Consider the following 12856-nt stretch of genomic DNA (forward strand, 5'->3'; position numbering starts at 1 on the left):
TTGTCCCAAACAACACATTAAAGATTTTTTAAAAATAGATGACGTTTGCTTTCTGTTGTGGACTCTGACTCATTGTTTGTGAGTAATGTGAATTTAGTCGATGGGAAGCGAGTTTTTTTTCAAGTTTGGGGGCAGATGGGTTTGTTATTTGATGATGACCGTCTCATTTCTGCATCCGATGCCTCAGTGCTATATGCGATTCCAACACCTGACTTTGGGTCTTGCCCACTTGTTGCATTCTGGGCTTCGGCGGTCAGCTGATGGGAAGGGGTGGGAGCCACTAGGCCTGGAAAGACAGTGCCAGGCACCACTCGGTGGCCTCCCCGGGGGCAGCTCTGTTGTCATTGGCATCTCCCATGATTGACATCCTTTTCTTATGAAAGGACTTCAGTTCTTCCTACCTGACCTAGATTGTGATGGACCTTGCTGGATGTCCTGCACAGCTGAGCTGAATGCTGGTAATGTCCACCGTGCACGTGACTCTGATAGGAAAGGGGATGTCAGCCATGGGCTCTGTGGTCTCTTCACAGACTGCAAAACACTCAGGATTTTTGTCACCAGCTAGGTTTAAATCTCCAATAGAGTGACTTCAGCACCCTGAGTCCCTCACCCGGATGCTCTCAAGCTTCTCAGGGACACCAATTGTGATCACAGCTCAGAGAGTTTGACACCTGATGCTCTCCTCATCCCTGTCACCAGGAGGGCTGTCTAGAGACCAAGTCAGCATTCGGGGCTGGGGTGTGACTCAGTGGTACAGTGCTTGCCTGGCATACAGGAGGCCCTGGGTTCAGCACCTAGCACTGCCAAAAAAAAAAAAAATTAAATGAGACCACATAAAGTTCTTTAAAGACTGTTTCTCTGCTTCTTAATTTCTACTTGGGGGAGTTAAGAAAAGGACCTTGTATATTTTTTGCTACCTTTGTAGACTATTTCATTAACTTTTGTTTTATGCTAATAGCATAATAGTATTTGTATGCTATTAATATTTTATGCTAATTTATGCTAATAGTACTTGTCTCAAACATTTTTCCATTTTAGAATAAAAATTTTAAAAAGCAAAAAAAATTTAAAAATATTTTCACATTTTATGTATTTTATGTCACTCCTCAGAACTGAATGAAATAGTGGATTTTTCCTTTGTTGTATGTTAGTATGTTACTGTGAATTAAAACAGCAGTGATACGTAGTTTCTACAAGAGATACTTCAGTGTTTTCGTATATTCTAGGATCCCAAGGTGGAGGTTTTGCTTATGGCGTACTCAGTAATGTTCCTAATTGAGCTTTGAAAAAAAGCTGAATGAGGGCCTGGGGATGGGGCTCAAGCGGTAGCGTGCTCGCCTGGCACGTCCGGGGCGCTGGGTTCGATCCTCAGCACTACATAAAATAAAATTAAGATGTTATGTCCACCGAAAACTAAAAATAGATATTAAAAATAAATATTAAAAAAAAGAAAAAAAAAAAGCTGAATGAAGAAGTGTCAGATTCAGCTGGGACTTGGCCCTTGGGATCTGGAGATCAGAGGTTTGAGGACAAAACCCAGGCCGTCCACACCATGTGCACATAGTCTGTGGGTTCTCCTTCTTTCCTCCCTCCCTCCCTCCCTCCCTTCCCTCCGTCCCTCCTTCCCTCCCTCCCTCCCTCCCTCCCTCCCTCCTTTCCTCCCTCCCTCCCTCCCTCCCTCCTTCCCTCCTTCCTTCCTTCCTTCCTCCCTCCCTCCCTCCCTTCCTCCTTCCCTCCTTCCCTCCTTCCTTCTTCCCTCCCTCCCTTCCTTCCTCCCTCCCTCCCTCCCTCCCTTCCTTTCTTCCTCCCTCCCTCCTTCCCTCCCTCCCTCCCTCCCTTCCTTCCCTCCTCCCTTTCGTTCTCTTTCTTTCTCTCTCTTTCTTTTTTTTGGTCCAGTCCTCCCATAACTATGGGCTCCTAACATAGCTTTGTGTGTGTGTGGTTTTCTGTACTTGTATGAAGATGGTTCAGCATTGTTTTAGACTTCATTTCTTCCCTTCCTCAGAGTTTTGAGATGTTGAGAAAGGAGAGGTGATAACAGGTGTAGTGGACACTGTGGGTGGCATTGGTGCCCCGTCCTGGAGCCTGGGCCAGGACACCCCTGGGACCCCTCCACAGTCTCTGGGACTGCCTGACAGTGGCCAGGACTCTCCACAGATTCCAGAACTCCTTGACAGTTCTGAGGACGCTCCGCGGGTCCTAGCTCATCACTGCCCAGCCCTCAGTCCTAGGAAGCAGCCCTGCCTGCTCCCTGTCCTCCCCACAGCCAAGGATTGCCTGGGGCTGGCCCCTTGGATGACAGTGGGGTGGCCTTCGGGTGGCCTTCTCCCTCCAGCAGAGCTCCTGGGGTCAGGCTGGAGCAGACCCACCCAGCACTTGTCTCCCCGCCTGCCTTTCCTGGCCCTTCCCCTTCCCCTTCCCCTGGAGCTTCGCTGTGTGTCCAGTGTCCAGTCTGGGAGGTCTTCTTCAAGGGGATTTTAGGATTTGCTTTTTCTAGTTCTGTGAAGAACTTTGCTGATATTTTAAGGGAATCACATTGGGTCTATAGATCACTTTGGGTAATATGCACATTTTAACGACGTAAATCCATCTAGTTCTTGAACACGAGAGAGAGGTCTTCCCAGTTTTTGTGTCTTTTCAGTTTCTCACATCAGTGTTTTCACATCACTAATTCAGTTTAGTCACAGGAATTTTATTATTTTTGCAGCTATTAGGAATAGAATTGTGTTCATGACTTCTTTTTCAGCAAGTTTATTATTGGTGTATAAAAATTCTTCTGATTTTTGTATGCTGATTTTGTACACTGCGACTTTACTGGGATTCATTTGTTAGTTCTAAAAATCAGCTGGTGGAGTCTGGTTTTTGTGGATAGAATCCTATCACCTCCTGAGATCCTCCTCGGTGCCTTTCCTTTCTCTTCCTGATTGCTCTGCTACTGCTTCGTGACAACCTGACAACCTGAGCAGGGTGCGGGGGGGGGGGGGGGGGGGGGGGGTGCCCATCCTTGCTTCGTTCCAGACCTTTAGCAGAGAAGCTCTCAGCTTCTCTCCCTTCAGGGTGGTGTTGGCTGTGGGTTTCTCAGACGCAAACTTCATCTTGTGGAGTTATTTATGTTCTTCCCCGCGTAATTTGTTCAGAGTTTTTTTCATGAAGAGATGTTGAGTTTTATCAAATGCTTCCCTGAATCTATCAAATGATCATGATTTTTGTTCTTCATTCTGTTGATTACACGTATTACATTTATTGTATTGCATTGCATCCCTGGGGGTGGGAGGAACCACTTAAATATGGTAAATTGTGTGTGTGTGTGTGTGTGTGTGTGTGTGTGTGTGGGCGCGCTTTGATACTGGAAACTTCTCGTTCCGTCTAAGGTTTCAAATGTGGGGCTCATGAGGATCCCTAATGCTCACCTCCATTTCTCATCTCTGATTTTATTTATTTATGTCTTCTCTCTTTGTGTCTTTCTTTGAAAAACAAAACAAAACAGTGATGACAGGGAAGCCCCCAAACACAGCACGTGAATCAGCTCAAGAGAAAACATTTGTTACTCAGTTGCTAGGTGAACTTTTTTTTTTTTCCCATGGAAGGCTATTTTTAATTTACATCATGATTATTCAGACTCGGATATTGGTGTACATTTTCTTGCGAATTTAGAAAAGGAACTTCTCAGTTCTAAGGTAACAACTGACATTTGTTGTCAACGCTTAAAATTCAAGCTTTGAAGAACTGGGGGAATTGTGTATTCACTGTTTCACAATATTCCAATGCTCCAAGATTTCTGATGAGATCCACAGTGATCAATAGGATTTGGAGGGATTGTTATATAATGAAATCACATTTCATATTGGAACTAAGTTTCTTTTTTTTTAACTAAATTTTCAAACACTACCACTTGTTGACTTTGCACCACATTTTCTTATGTACATAAACAAAAACAACATACCTAGCCAAAGTAATCCCTAGCAAGAAGAGTGAAGCAGGAGGCATCATAATACCAGACATTAAACTGCACTACAGAGCCACAGTCACAAAAATGGCAGGGGACTGGCACAAAAACAGACACATAGACCAATGGTACAGAAGAGAAGATACAGAGACAAACCCACGTAAATACACTTATCTCATACTAGACAAAGGTGCCAAAAACATTCACTGGAGAAAAGATAGCCTATTCAATAAATGGCGCTGGGAAAATCATAACAAAATGAAATCAAACCCCTGTCTCTCACCCTGCACAAAACTCAACTCAAGGTGATCAAAGACTTAGGCACTAGACCAGAGACCCTGCACCTAATAGAAGAAAAAGCAGGCCCAAATCTTCATCATGCCAGTTTAGGACCTGACTTCCTTAACTAGACTCCTAAGGTGCAAGAAGTAAAATCAAGAATCAATAAATGGGATGGATTTTTAAAAAGTTTCTGCTCAGCAAAGGAAACAATAATGTGAAGACAGAGCCTACAGAATGGGAGAAAATTGTTAACCACATGCACTTCAGATAGAACATTAATCTCCAGGATATATAAAGAACTCAAAAAAACTTAACATCAACAAACCAAATAATTCAATCTGTAAATGGGCTAAGGAACTGAGTAGACACTTCACAGAAGAAGAAATAAACAAGTGATCAATAAACATATGAAAAAAATGTTCATCATCTCTAGAAATTAGAGAAGTGCAAATCAAAACTACTCTTAAGATTTCATCACACCCCAATCAGAACGGCAATTATCAAGAATATAAACAACAATAAATGTTGGTGAGAATGTGAGGGAAAAGGTACATTCCTACATTGCTGGTGGGAATGCAAATTAGGGCAATCATTATGGAAAGCATTACAGTGATTCCTCAGCAAACTTGGCATGGAACCACCACTTGACCAGCTATCCCATTCCTCAATTTATACCCTAAGGACTTAAAATCAGCATATTACAGTGATGCAGCCACATCAATATATATAGCTGATCAATTCACAATAGCTAAACTATGAAATGAATCTAGGTGCCCTTCAACAGATGAATGGATTTTTAAAATGTGATGTGTTTATATATATATGATGGAATATTACTCAGGCTTAAAGAAAAAAGACATTATGGCATTTGCCAATAAATAGATGGAGCTGGAGAATATCATGCTAAGCGAAATAAGTCAATGCCCCAAAACCAAAAGCCGAATGTTTTCTCTGATTCGCTGATGCTAGTTCACAATAGAGGGAGGCTAGGGACCAATAGAGGTACTTCAGATTATGTAAAGGAGAATGAAGGGAGAAGAGGGGTATGAGGGTAGGAAGGACAGTAGAATGAATCTGACATATTATCCTAGGTACATATATGATTACACGACCCGTGTGATTCTACATCATATACAACCAGATGAATGAAAAATTATATATAATTATATATTATTATATATGATGTATCAAAGTGCATTCCATTGTCATGTATAACCAATTAAAACAAAATTATTAATATTGTTTAGTAATATTACATACCAAAAACAATAATAAAATTCGCATGTTTGGGTTTGCAGAAACAAAAAACAAAACAAAACAACCCCAATAGATTGATTACAAAAGCAGACCTGGGACTCCTGCCATCTACTATTATCTTGGAGAGAGTTGGTAAACATTTTTAAAATTTTGAAAAATCAGTTATTTTTATTAAGATTCTTATGCAATGGGGTTTTAGAAGTACATTAATTAAAAGCATTTTCAGTTCTAATGTTCAATACAGCAAATACCAATATAAATTCATGCATACAAAAGGTTCTTCCAAGAGTTTTGCAAACTCATTGCAAAGCCAAACGTATGAGGACGGCTGCTGAACGCCAACCCCTAAAACGGAGACCCTAACCCTGGCTCGGCGCTTTCCTCCTCAGAGTGCAAGAGCTCAGCACCCACGCGCCCTTCCGGGCGCTTTCTACGCCCAGCTGAGCGTCCCGGGCAGGAGCTCTGCGTCTCTGGTCTCCCTGGAAACTGCCCGCCCGCCCCTCGGCGGACCCCGTGCTTTATTCCCCTCGTTCTGATTGGAGCAGGCTGCCGGCGGGAGGTGGGGTGGCACCGCCCCTCGCGCGAGCGCACTGACGTCACGCCGCCGCCGCCGCCCCGCGCCGAGCTGCCGAGTCCCTGGCGGAGCTGAGCCCGGGCCGGTACCGCTGAGGGCGCGGCGGCCTGTGGGGCCCCCGAGGCTGCGGTCGGAGTCCCTGCCGCCCCCCGCAGCCGGCATGGATCTGGTTTTAAACCGGGCGGATTATTCACAGGTAAACCCGAGGGTGGGGCGGGCGCCGTGCGGCGAGCCGGCCCGGAGCGGCAGGGTCCTCAGCCGACGCCGCCGGGTCTTCCCGAGGGCCCGGCTGGGAGCCTGCGCGTGCCGCCTGGGGCGACGGAGCGCGCCCCGCGGTGCGGTCCTCGGGCTGCTCTGGTGTCCCGCGGGGCCTGGGGCGGCGGTGCGGTGCGGTCCTCGGGCTTCTCTGGTGTCCCGCGGGGCCTGGGGCGGCGGTGCGGTGCGGTCCTCGGGCTTCTCTGGTGTCCCGCGGGGTCTGGGGCGGCGGTGCGGTGCGGTCCTCGGGCTGCTCTGGTGTCCCGCGGGGTCTGGGGCGGCGGTGCGGTGCGGTCCTCGGGCTTCTCTGGTGTCCCGCGGGGCCTGGGGCGGCGGTGCGGTGCCGTCCTCGGGCTGCTGCAGTGTCCCGCGGGGCCTGGGGCGGCGGTGCGGTCCTCGGGCTGCCCCCGGTGCCTGTGTGTGCGGCCTGGGGCGGCGGTGCGGTGCGGTCCTCGGGCTGCTGCAGTGTCCCGCGGGGCCTGGGGCGGCGGTGCGGTGCGGTCGTCGGGCTGCCCCCGGTGCCTGTGTGTGCGGCCTGGGGAGACGGTGTGCGCCCCGCGGTGCGGTCCTCGGGCTTCTCTGGTGTCCCGCGGGGCCTGGGGCGGCGGTGCGGTGCGGTCCTCGGGCTGCTCTGGTGTCCCGCGGGGTCTGGGGCGGCGGTGCGGTGCCGTCCTCGGGCTTCTCTGGTGTCCCGCGGGGCCTGGGGCGGCGGTGCGGTGCCGTCCTCGGGCTGCTGCAGTGTCCCGCGGGGCCTGGGGCGGCGGTGCGGTCCTCGGGCTGCCCCCGGTGCCTGTGTGTGCGGCCTGGGGCGGCGGTGCGGTGCGGTCCTCGGGCTGCTGCAGTGTCCCGCGGGGCCTGGGGCGGCGGTGCGGTGCGGTCGTCGGGCTGCCCCCGGTGCCTGTGTGTGCGGCCTGGGGAGACGGTGTGCGCCCCGCGGTGCGGTCCTCGGGCTTCTCTGGTGTCCCGCGGGGCCTGGGGCGGCGGTGCGGTGTGGTCCTCGGGCTGCTCTGGTGTCCCGCGGGGCCTGGGGCGGCGGTGCGCGCCCCGCCGTGCCAGAGGTGCTCCCCCAGGACTCGCCCTTGCAGTTCTCCCTGGCTGAAGCTGCCTGTGCACCTCCAACTCCTGCCTCTCAGCTCTACCAGAGCCTTTTACAGGCATTTACTTCTTAGCAGCCATTGCCCAGTACCAGCAACGACAGTCTGTCAGTGAGCAGCTAGTTTATTCTGAGAACTTAGCATGTATACTTAACTCTCATAACAGTTTTCAAAGTACGTGATATTATAAATGAGGATTTAGGGTCTCGCCAGCGACCCGCGCTGACAAGATGAGCTGGGTTCAAGGAGCTGGCTGCAACATTAAACTAAGAGAACGGCCAAGAAATCACTCAACACATGGACATGAGTTTCTCACATCAAAGGTGGGATTGCTCTGTGACTTCAGGGTCAACTTCCACCCTGGATGGCTGGAAAAAGAGAGCATGCACCTCAGACTTCTTTATTTTATAGAGATGACACACAAAGGACTCTTGATAGAATATTCTACCAAATAAAGCAGGGGATGAGGTTTCAAAGGTGGAGTCTTGCTTTGTGATGTCTTGTGGTCAGCAGATTGACATCTTTGCAATTCACACCCATCTCAGGTGCTGTGTGAGATCACAGGCCCAGTGAGAGGAGAGGTGCACTTGCATCCCACAGCCCAATCAGTGTACAATGCCAGACCTGTCCCCTCATATAGCTACAATGTGCCTAGCTCATACACACAACCCATGGATGGCTCATGACATCAGGGTAAATAGACTGTTCAATAGCTAAAAATTATATTGTTATTTGAATAAAAACCTTGCAATCTAGAACTTTCTATTACATCTAGTTTCCTTTCTTCCCAGATTCCTTTCATCATAGAATTGTCTTTTCCAAGTTCCCATCTCCTCCTTTTTAGCTATCCTGTTTTAGCTAATGGTGCAAATATTTGCTTAGTGAGTTTCCCTTGGAGTTTTGCTAAGTATTTCCTACTTTAATATCTTTTTTTAAAACCAGGGAATGATTTCAGGGGAGCTTTAACGCTGAGCCACATCCCCACCCCTTTTCATATTTTTATTTTGATATAGGGTCTCACTCAGCTGCTTAGGGCTTTACTAAGTAGCTGAGGCTGGTCTTGAACTTAGGATCCTCCTGTCTCAGCCTCCTAAGTTGCTGGGATCACAGGTGTGTGCCACTGCCCCCTCCATCTTCTGTATCTGATTATCACACTTGCTGATTTTATCATAGATATTTCTTGAATTGGTCCCACTTTTCATCATCTCCATCACCTCCTCTCATCTTCCTTGCTAAAGTAATTGAAATTGGCTCTTAACTGGATCTGTACGTTCCATGTTCACCTTCCTCTAAGCCATTCTTTTGTATCACTTGCTAGAAGGATGTTTTAAAAATGCAAATCTTAATAGATTGCTTTAAACTTTAATACTACTCCCTGAAGTGCACAATGGAATAATTTATGCAAATTCTTTCATGATCTCCTTTTTAAACTTCTCTCCTGTTAGTCCTGTCTCTTCCTCTAGCTTTATCCCTCTATTGACAGACCCCTGCTGAGCAAGTTCTGCTCTTTTCATCTTTCCATTTTTCTCTTTTGTAGAATTATTTACATTTTGTGAAATAATTTTCACCCTCAGTTAGATTGGATGTTATTATCAGCATGTTTGGTCTTTTATTTTATCATTGTTATGTTTGGTACTGGGAATTAAACCTAGGGACACTTTATGACTGGGCTGTTACAGCCTCAGTCCTTTTTACTTTTGTTTTGGGACAGGATCTTGCAAGTTGCAGAGGTTGGCCTCAAGAACTCATGATCCTCCTGCCTCAGCCCCCTGAGTTACTAGGATTGCAGGCATGGACCACCACTCCCAGCATGTTTGGTAATTTAGCAGAACTTTTCTATATTATCTTTCAGTAGCTACAATCTATTTCCAAAGATTTTTAGCCATTTTACAGAAATTCTTCAACACTGTATGAAATTAGAAAAGACTTACCAAAAAACATTTTCACCAAACACAGAAATGTCACATAATTGTTTTTGGCTTGGCTACCTTATGGAATAAATTTTAGTATTTTCGATTGTTTCCTACATTCTGTTTGTGACTTGTTTTATTAGAAAATATCAGCTGGGCATGATGGTTAACACTTATAATCCCAACTATGTGGGAGGAGGCAGGAGGATCACAAGTTTTAAACTAGCTTAGAAAATTTAATAAGAAGTTATCTCAAAAAATAAAAAGGGCTGGGGTTATTGCTCAGTGGTAAAATTCCTTTGGGTTCAATCCCCAGTGTGTGGGGAGTTCATTGCTGATTGTGATACTAGGTGTATCAGGAGAGGTGTTGCATCAGAGGAAGGGATGCTCCCCAGGGAGGTCCTCAGCACAGAAGCAGCCACCTGAGCAAGGTGGGCTGCAAAGGGAATTCCCTGAAATTCAGTACTGACAGTAGAACACCACAGAGGCTCGGAACATTGGGAACTTCTAACATAACATAAGAAATAATCCATGAGAGACTTGGCCGTGGAGGGAAGGGGCACAGGCACAGAGAGGACAGTGTGATGTGGCCTGGGGGACCCTGGAGAATAGAAAGGGAGCGGAGCTTAATGGACCCAGAGGCAATGGGGCAAGTTCTTGAGTGAAAAGCAATGAAAATCGCTTGGCCCACAGGCTGGTCGTTCGCGGAGTGGGGGGACACGGGACTGGAGTCTGTCCTGGGAACCATCCATAAGCACTGCCCCGTCATAAGCAGATGCCCACTGATAAAGCCAACACCCAGGGCTAACTGCTGGGAGCCCCCGCTAGGACTCTGCAACACCCCACAGTGGGGGACACGGTTAGCCCACACTCCACTATCCACCCCACCCTGTGCTGGAGACGGGAAGCTGAGGACCACTAGAGCCAGCCCGGACTCCGAGCCACAGCAGCTGTGAGCTAGGTGAGGAACACAGGGACGGTGGACTTACCCCCAGCCCTGACCCTGGAGTTACAGAGCCCAAAATCAGTACTAAGAACGAAACTTCACCTTTGCCAACAGTTTTGGCCACCTCAGCAGAAACAAGCTCTTGATTTCTCATTAAAGAAATAATGAGGAATATTGTTCTTTTTTTCTTACCCATATCTCTCATTTTTAATTCTATTGTTTATTCTAATTTTTAAAAAATTTTCAGATATTATTTTTTTTCTATTCTGCGAGACTGTGTGTGTATGAGTTTTGTCACTGCATAGATAGGTTCAAATATATGTTTTTTCATATAATTTTACTTCCATTTTCATTGCTTTCTTTTACCCCTGTTTATTATGTGCCTTGTTTTGACGTAGGTGGGGTGTAATTATATGTGGGTTTGAGTTGTTTTGATCTTACATTTGTTTATTCCTTGATTATTTTTGTCCCTCTTGTTACTCCTTCCTCACTCTCTTCCCCCATTATTAGCCAAATTTTCCTGTTCCTTCTTTCACTCTTTTGATTTTTTAATTACTTTTATTTATTTATTATCCTCCTCCTTTATCTGCTATTTCCTGCCTCTCTTCTGTTCACTTCCTAATATTCCAAACTTTTTCTTGCCTTCCTACACTATTTTCTCTTCACCTAAGAAACTGCAGTCCCACTATCTAATAGAATTCTATAGTTTATGTAATTCCTACCGCATTTGTGTTATGATTATAAATATAGTAGACAATATAGCAGACCCCTGCTATTTAATGCCTGATCTAGTTCATGTTCTTTATTGTTGGTGCTGATGTTCAATAACAATCTCACCATTTCTGTTGAGGTGGCAGTTAGTGTCACGTGTGTCAACATAGACAGTGGACATTTACCCTAAGGCTGTATCCTATTGCTAACATCAGTGCTGCTCCTGGCTCCCTGCTTCCTCTAAGAGGGGCTGGAAAGTGCTGGAATGCTTCAAATTCACACAGTAGAGATCCTGTTCTGAGCAATGCTCACAGCTCAGCCAAGTAACAGCACATCTCACCTCACATGATCTAGCCCCACCTGGGCCTCAGCAATACTTCAACACACAGGATTGGAGAAGAAAAATCCCAAACCAACAACCAAGCTCCAAAGAGCATCAACCAGAGGGGGACCTCACTCCTGGACATCTTCTCGTACATCAAGAATAGAAGATCCAAAACAAAGAGATAAGTACAACAAATGAACATGTATAAACGAGGAAGGGACTTCATCTCAATTGATGCCCAAGTCCAAGACCTTTGAAAACATGAGGAAACAGGCAACAAGTCTCCCCCCACAGTTCACAATCCCTCAACAAAGGATCTTACCGATTGTGATGTGGACAAATCCCAGAGAAAAAGTATAAGAAACTGTTACAATGTTCAGTGAACTAAAAGAAGATCTAGGAAAGGAATTAAGAGAGCAAATAGAGGAGATGAAAGACTGTTTTGATAAAGAGAGATGCTGATCGCAAACCAATCAGAACCCCTAGAAATGAAAGACACAATTAAATTAAAAATCCACTCAAAAGCATCACCAACAGATTAGATTGCATAGTGAACAGAACTTCAGGCCTTGAAGACAGGGCATGTGAACTTGAACACTCAATATGCTGTAAAGGGGAGGGGAAGACCATGATCAGAATACAGAGGAACTCTGGGACAGCATCAAGAGAACAAATCTGAGAGTTGTTGGGACAGAAGAGAACATGGAGATACAGGGTAAATGCATTAAGAACATCATCAAGGAGATAGTAACAGAAAAGTTTCCTCATATTAGAAATGGGACATTCACAAATGGGAGGCATATGGGACCCCCAGTAGATAAGAGCCTCTTTAGGACACATCATAATCAAAATGTCTAACAGAAAATAAGAAAACATGTCTGCAAGATAAAAATCTTATGCCACATTTAGAAGCAAACCAATAAGGCTCACTTGTGACTTCTCAAGTCAGGTTCCAAAATCAAGGAGGACTGGGTATGGTGGTACATGCCTATATGCCCAGTGATTTGGGAGGCTGAGGCAGGAGAATCACGAGTTCAAAGCCAGCCTCAGCAACTTAGACCCTAAGCAACTTAGTAAGATCCTGTCTCTCAATAAAAAATATAAAAAAGGGCTGGTAATTTGGCTCAGTGGTTAAGTGCCCCTGAGTTCAATCCCTGGTATATAAAAAAGAAAAAAAATCAAGGAGGGCCTGGAATGAGATTCTAAAAAACAATTACCAGCCAAGATTACTATATCCAGCAAAGCTATCTTTTGAAATCATTGCGGAAATAAAATCTTTCCTTGACAAGGATAAACTGAAAGAGGTCATGACCACCCAAGCCAGCACTACACAGAATACCTAAAGATATGCTGTACACAGTGGAACCCAAAAACAAACCACAAAGCTCCCAAATAAAAGATCAGTAGAAGAACAGTCAACTAAATGAAAAGACAGAATTAAATACAGCAAATAAACCAAAATGTCAGGAAACTACACATGCATTTCCATGATAACACCTAATGTAGATGGTCTCAACTCCCCAAATTAAAGACATAGATTAGCCAAATTTGGTTTT

The 12856-nt window shown here is 45.9% G+C and overlaps 1 protein-coding gene across 3 annotated transcripts in view; it reads left to right on the plus strand.

Annotated features, from left to right (window-relative positions):
- The first annotated feature begins 6088 nt into the window (after positions 1-6088).
- The window catches only part of BBS7 (Bardet-Biedl syndrome 7), a 48281-nt gene continuing 41513 nt past the window's right edge, over positions 6089-12856 (plus strand). For all 3 annotated transcript variants that reach the window (XM_081303017.1, XM_081303018.1, XM_081303019.1), the window contains exon 1: positions 6089-6255. In XM_081303017.1, coding sequence (XP_081159143.1) covers positions 6220-6255 — 36 coding nt within the window. In that variant the 5' untranslated portion in view covers positions 6089-6219. The remainder of the gene's footprint in view (positions 6256-12856) is intronic.

This window comes from Spermophilus citellus (assembly GCF_964194105.1).
Source record: "Spermophilus citellus genome assembly, chromosome: 8".
In the NCBI taxonomy this organism is placed as follows: Eukaryota; Metazoa; Chordata; class Mammalia; order Rodentia; family Sciuridae; genus Spermophilus; species Spermophilus citellus.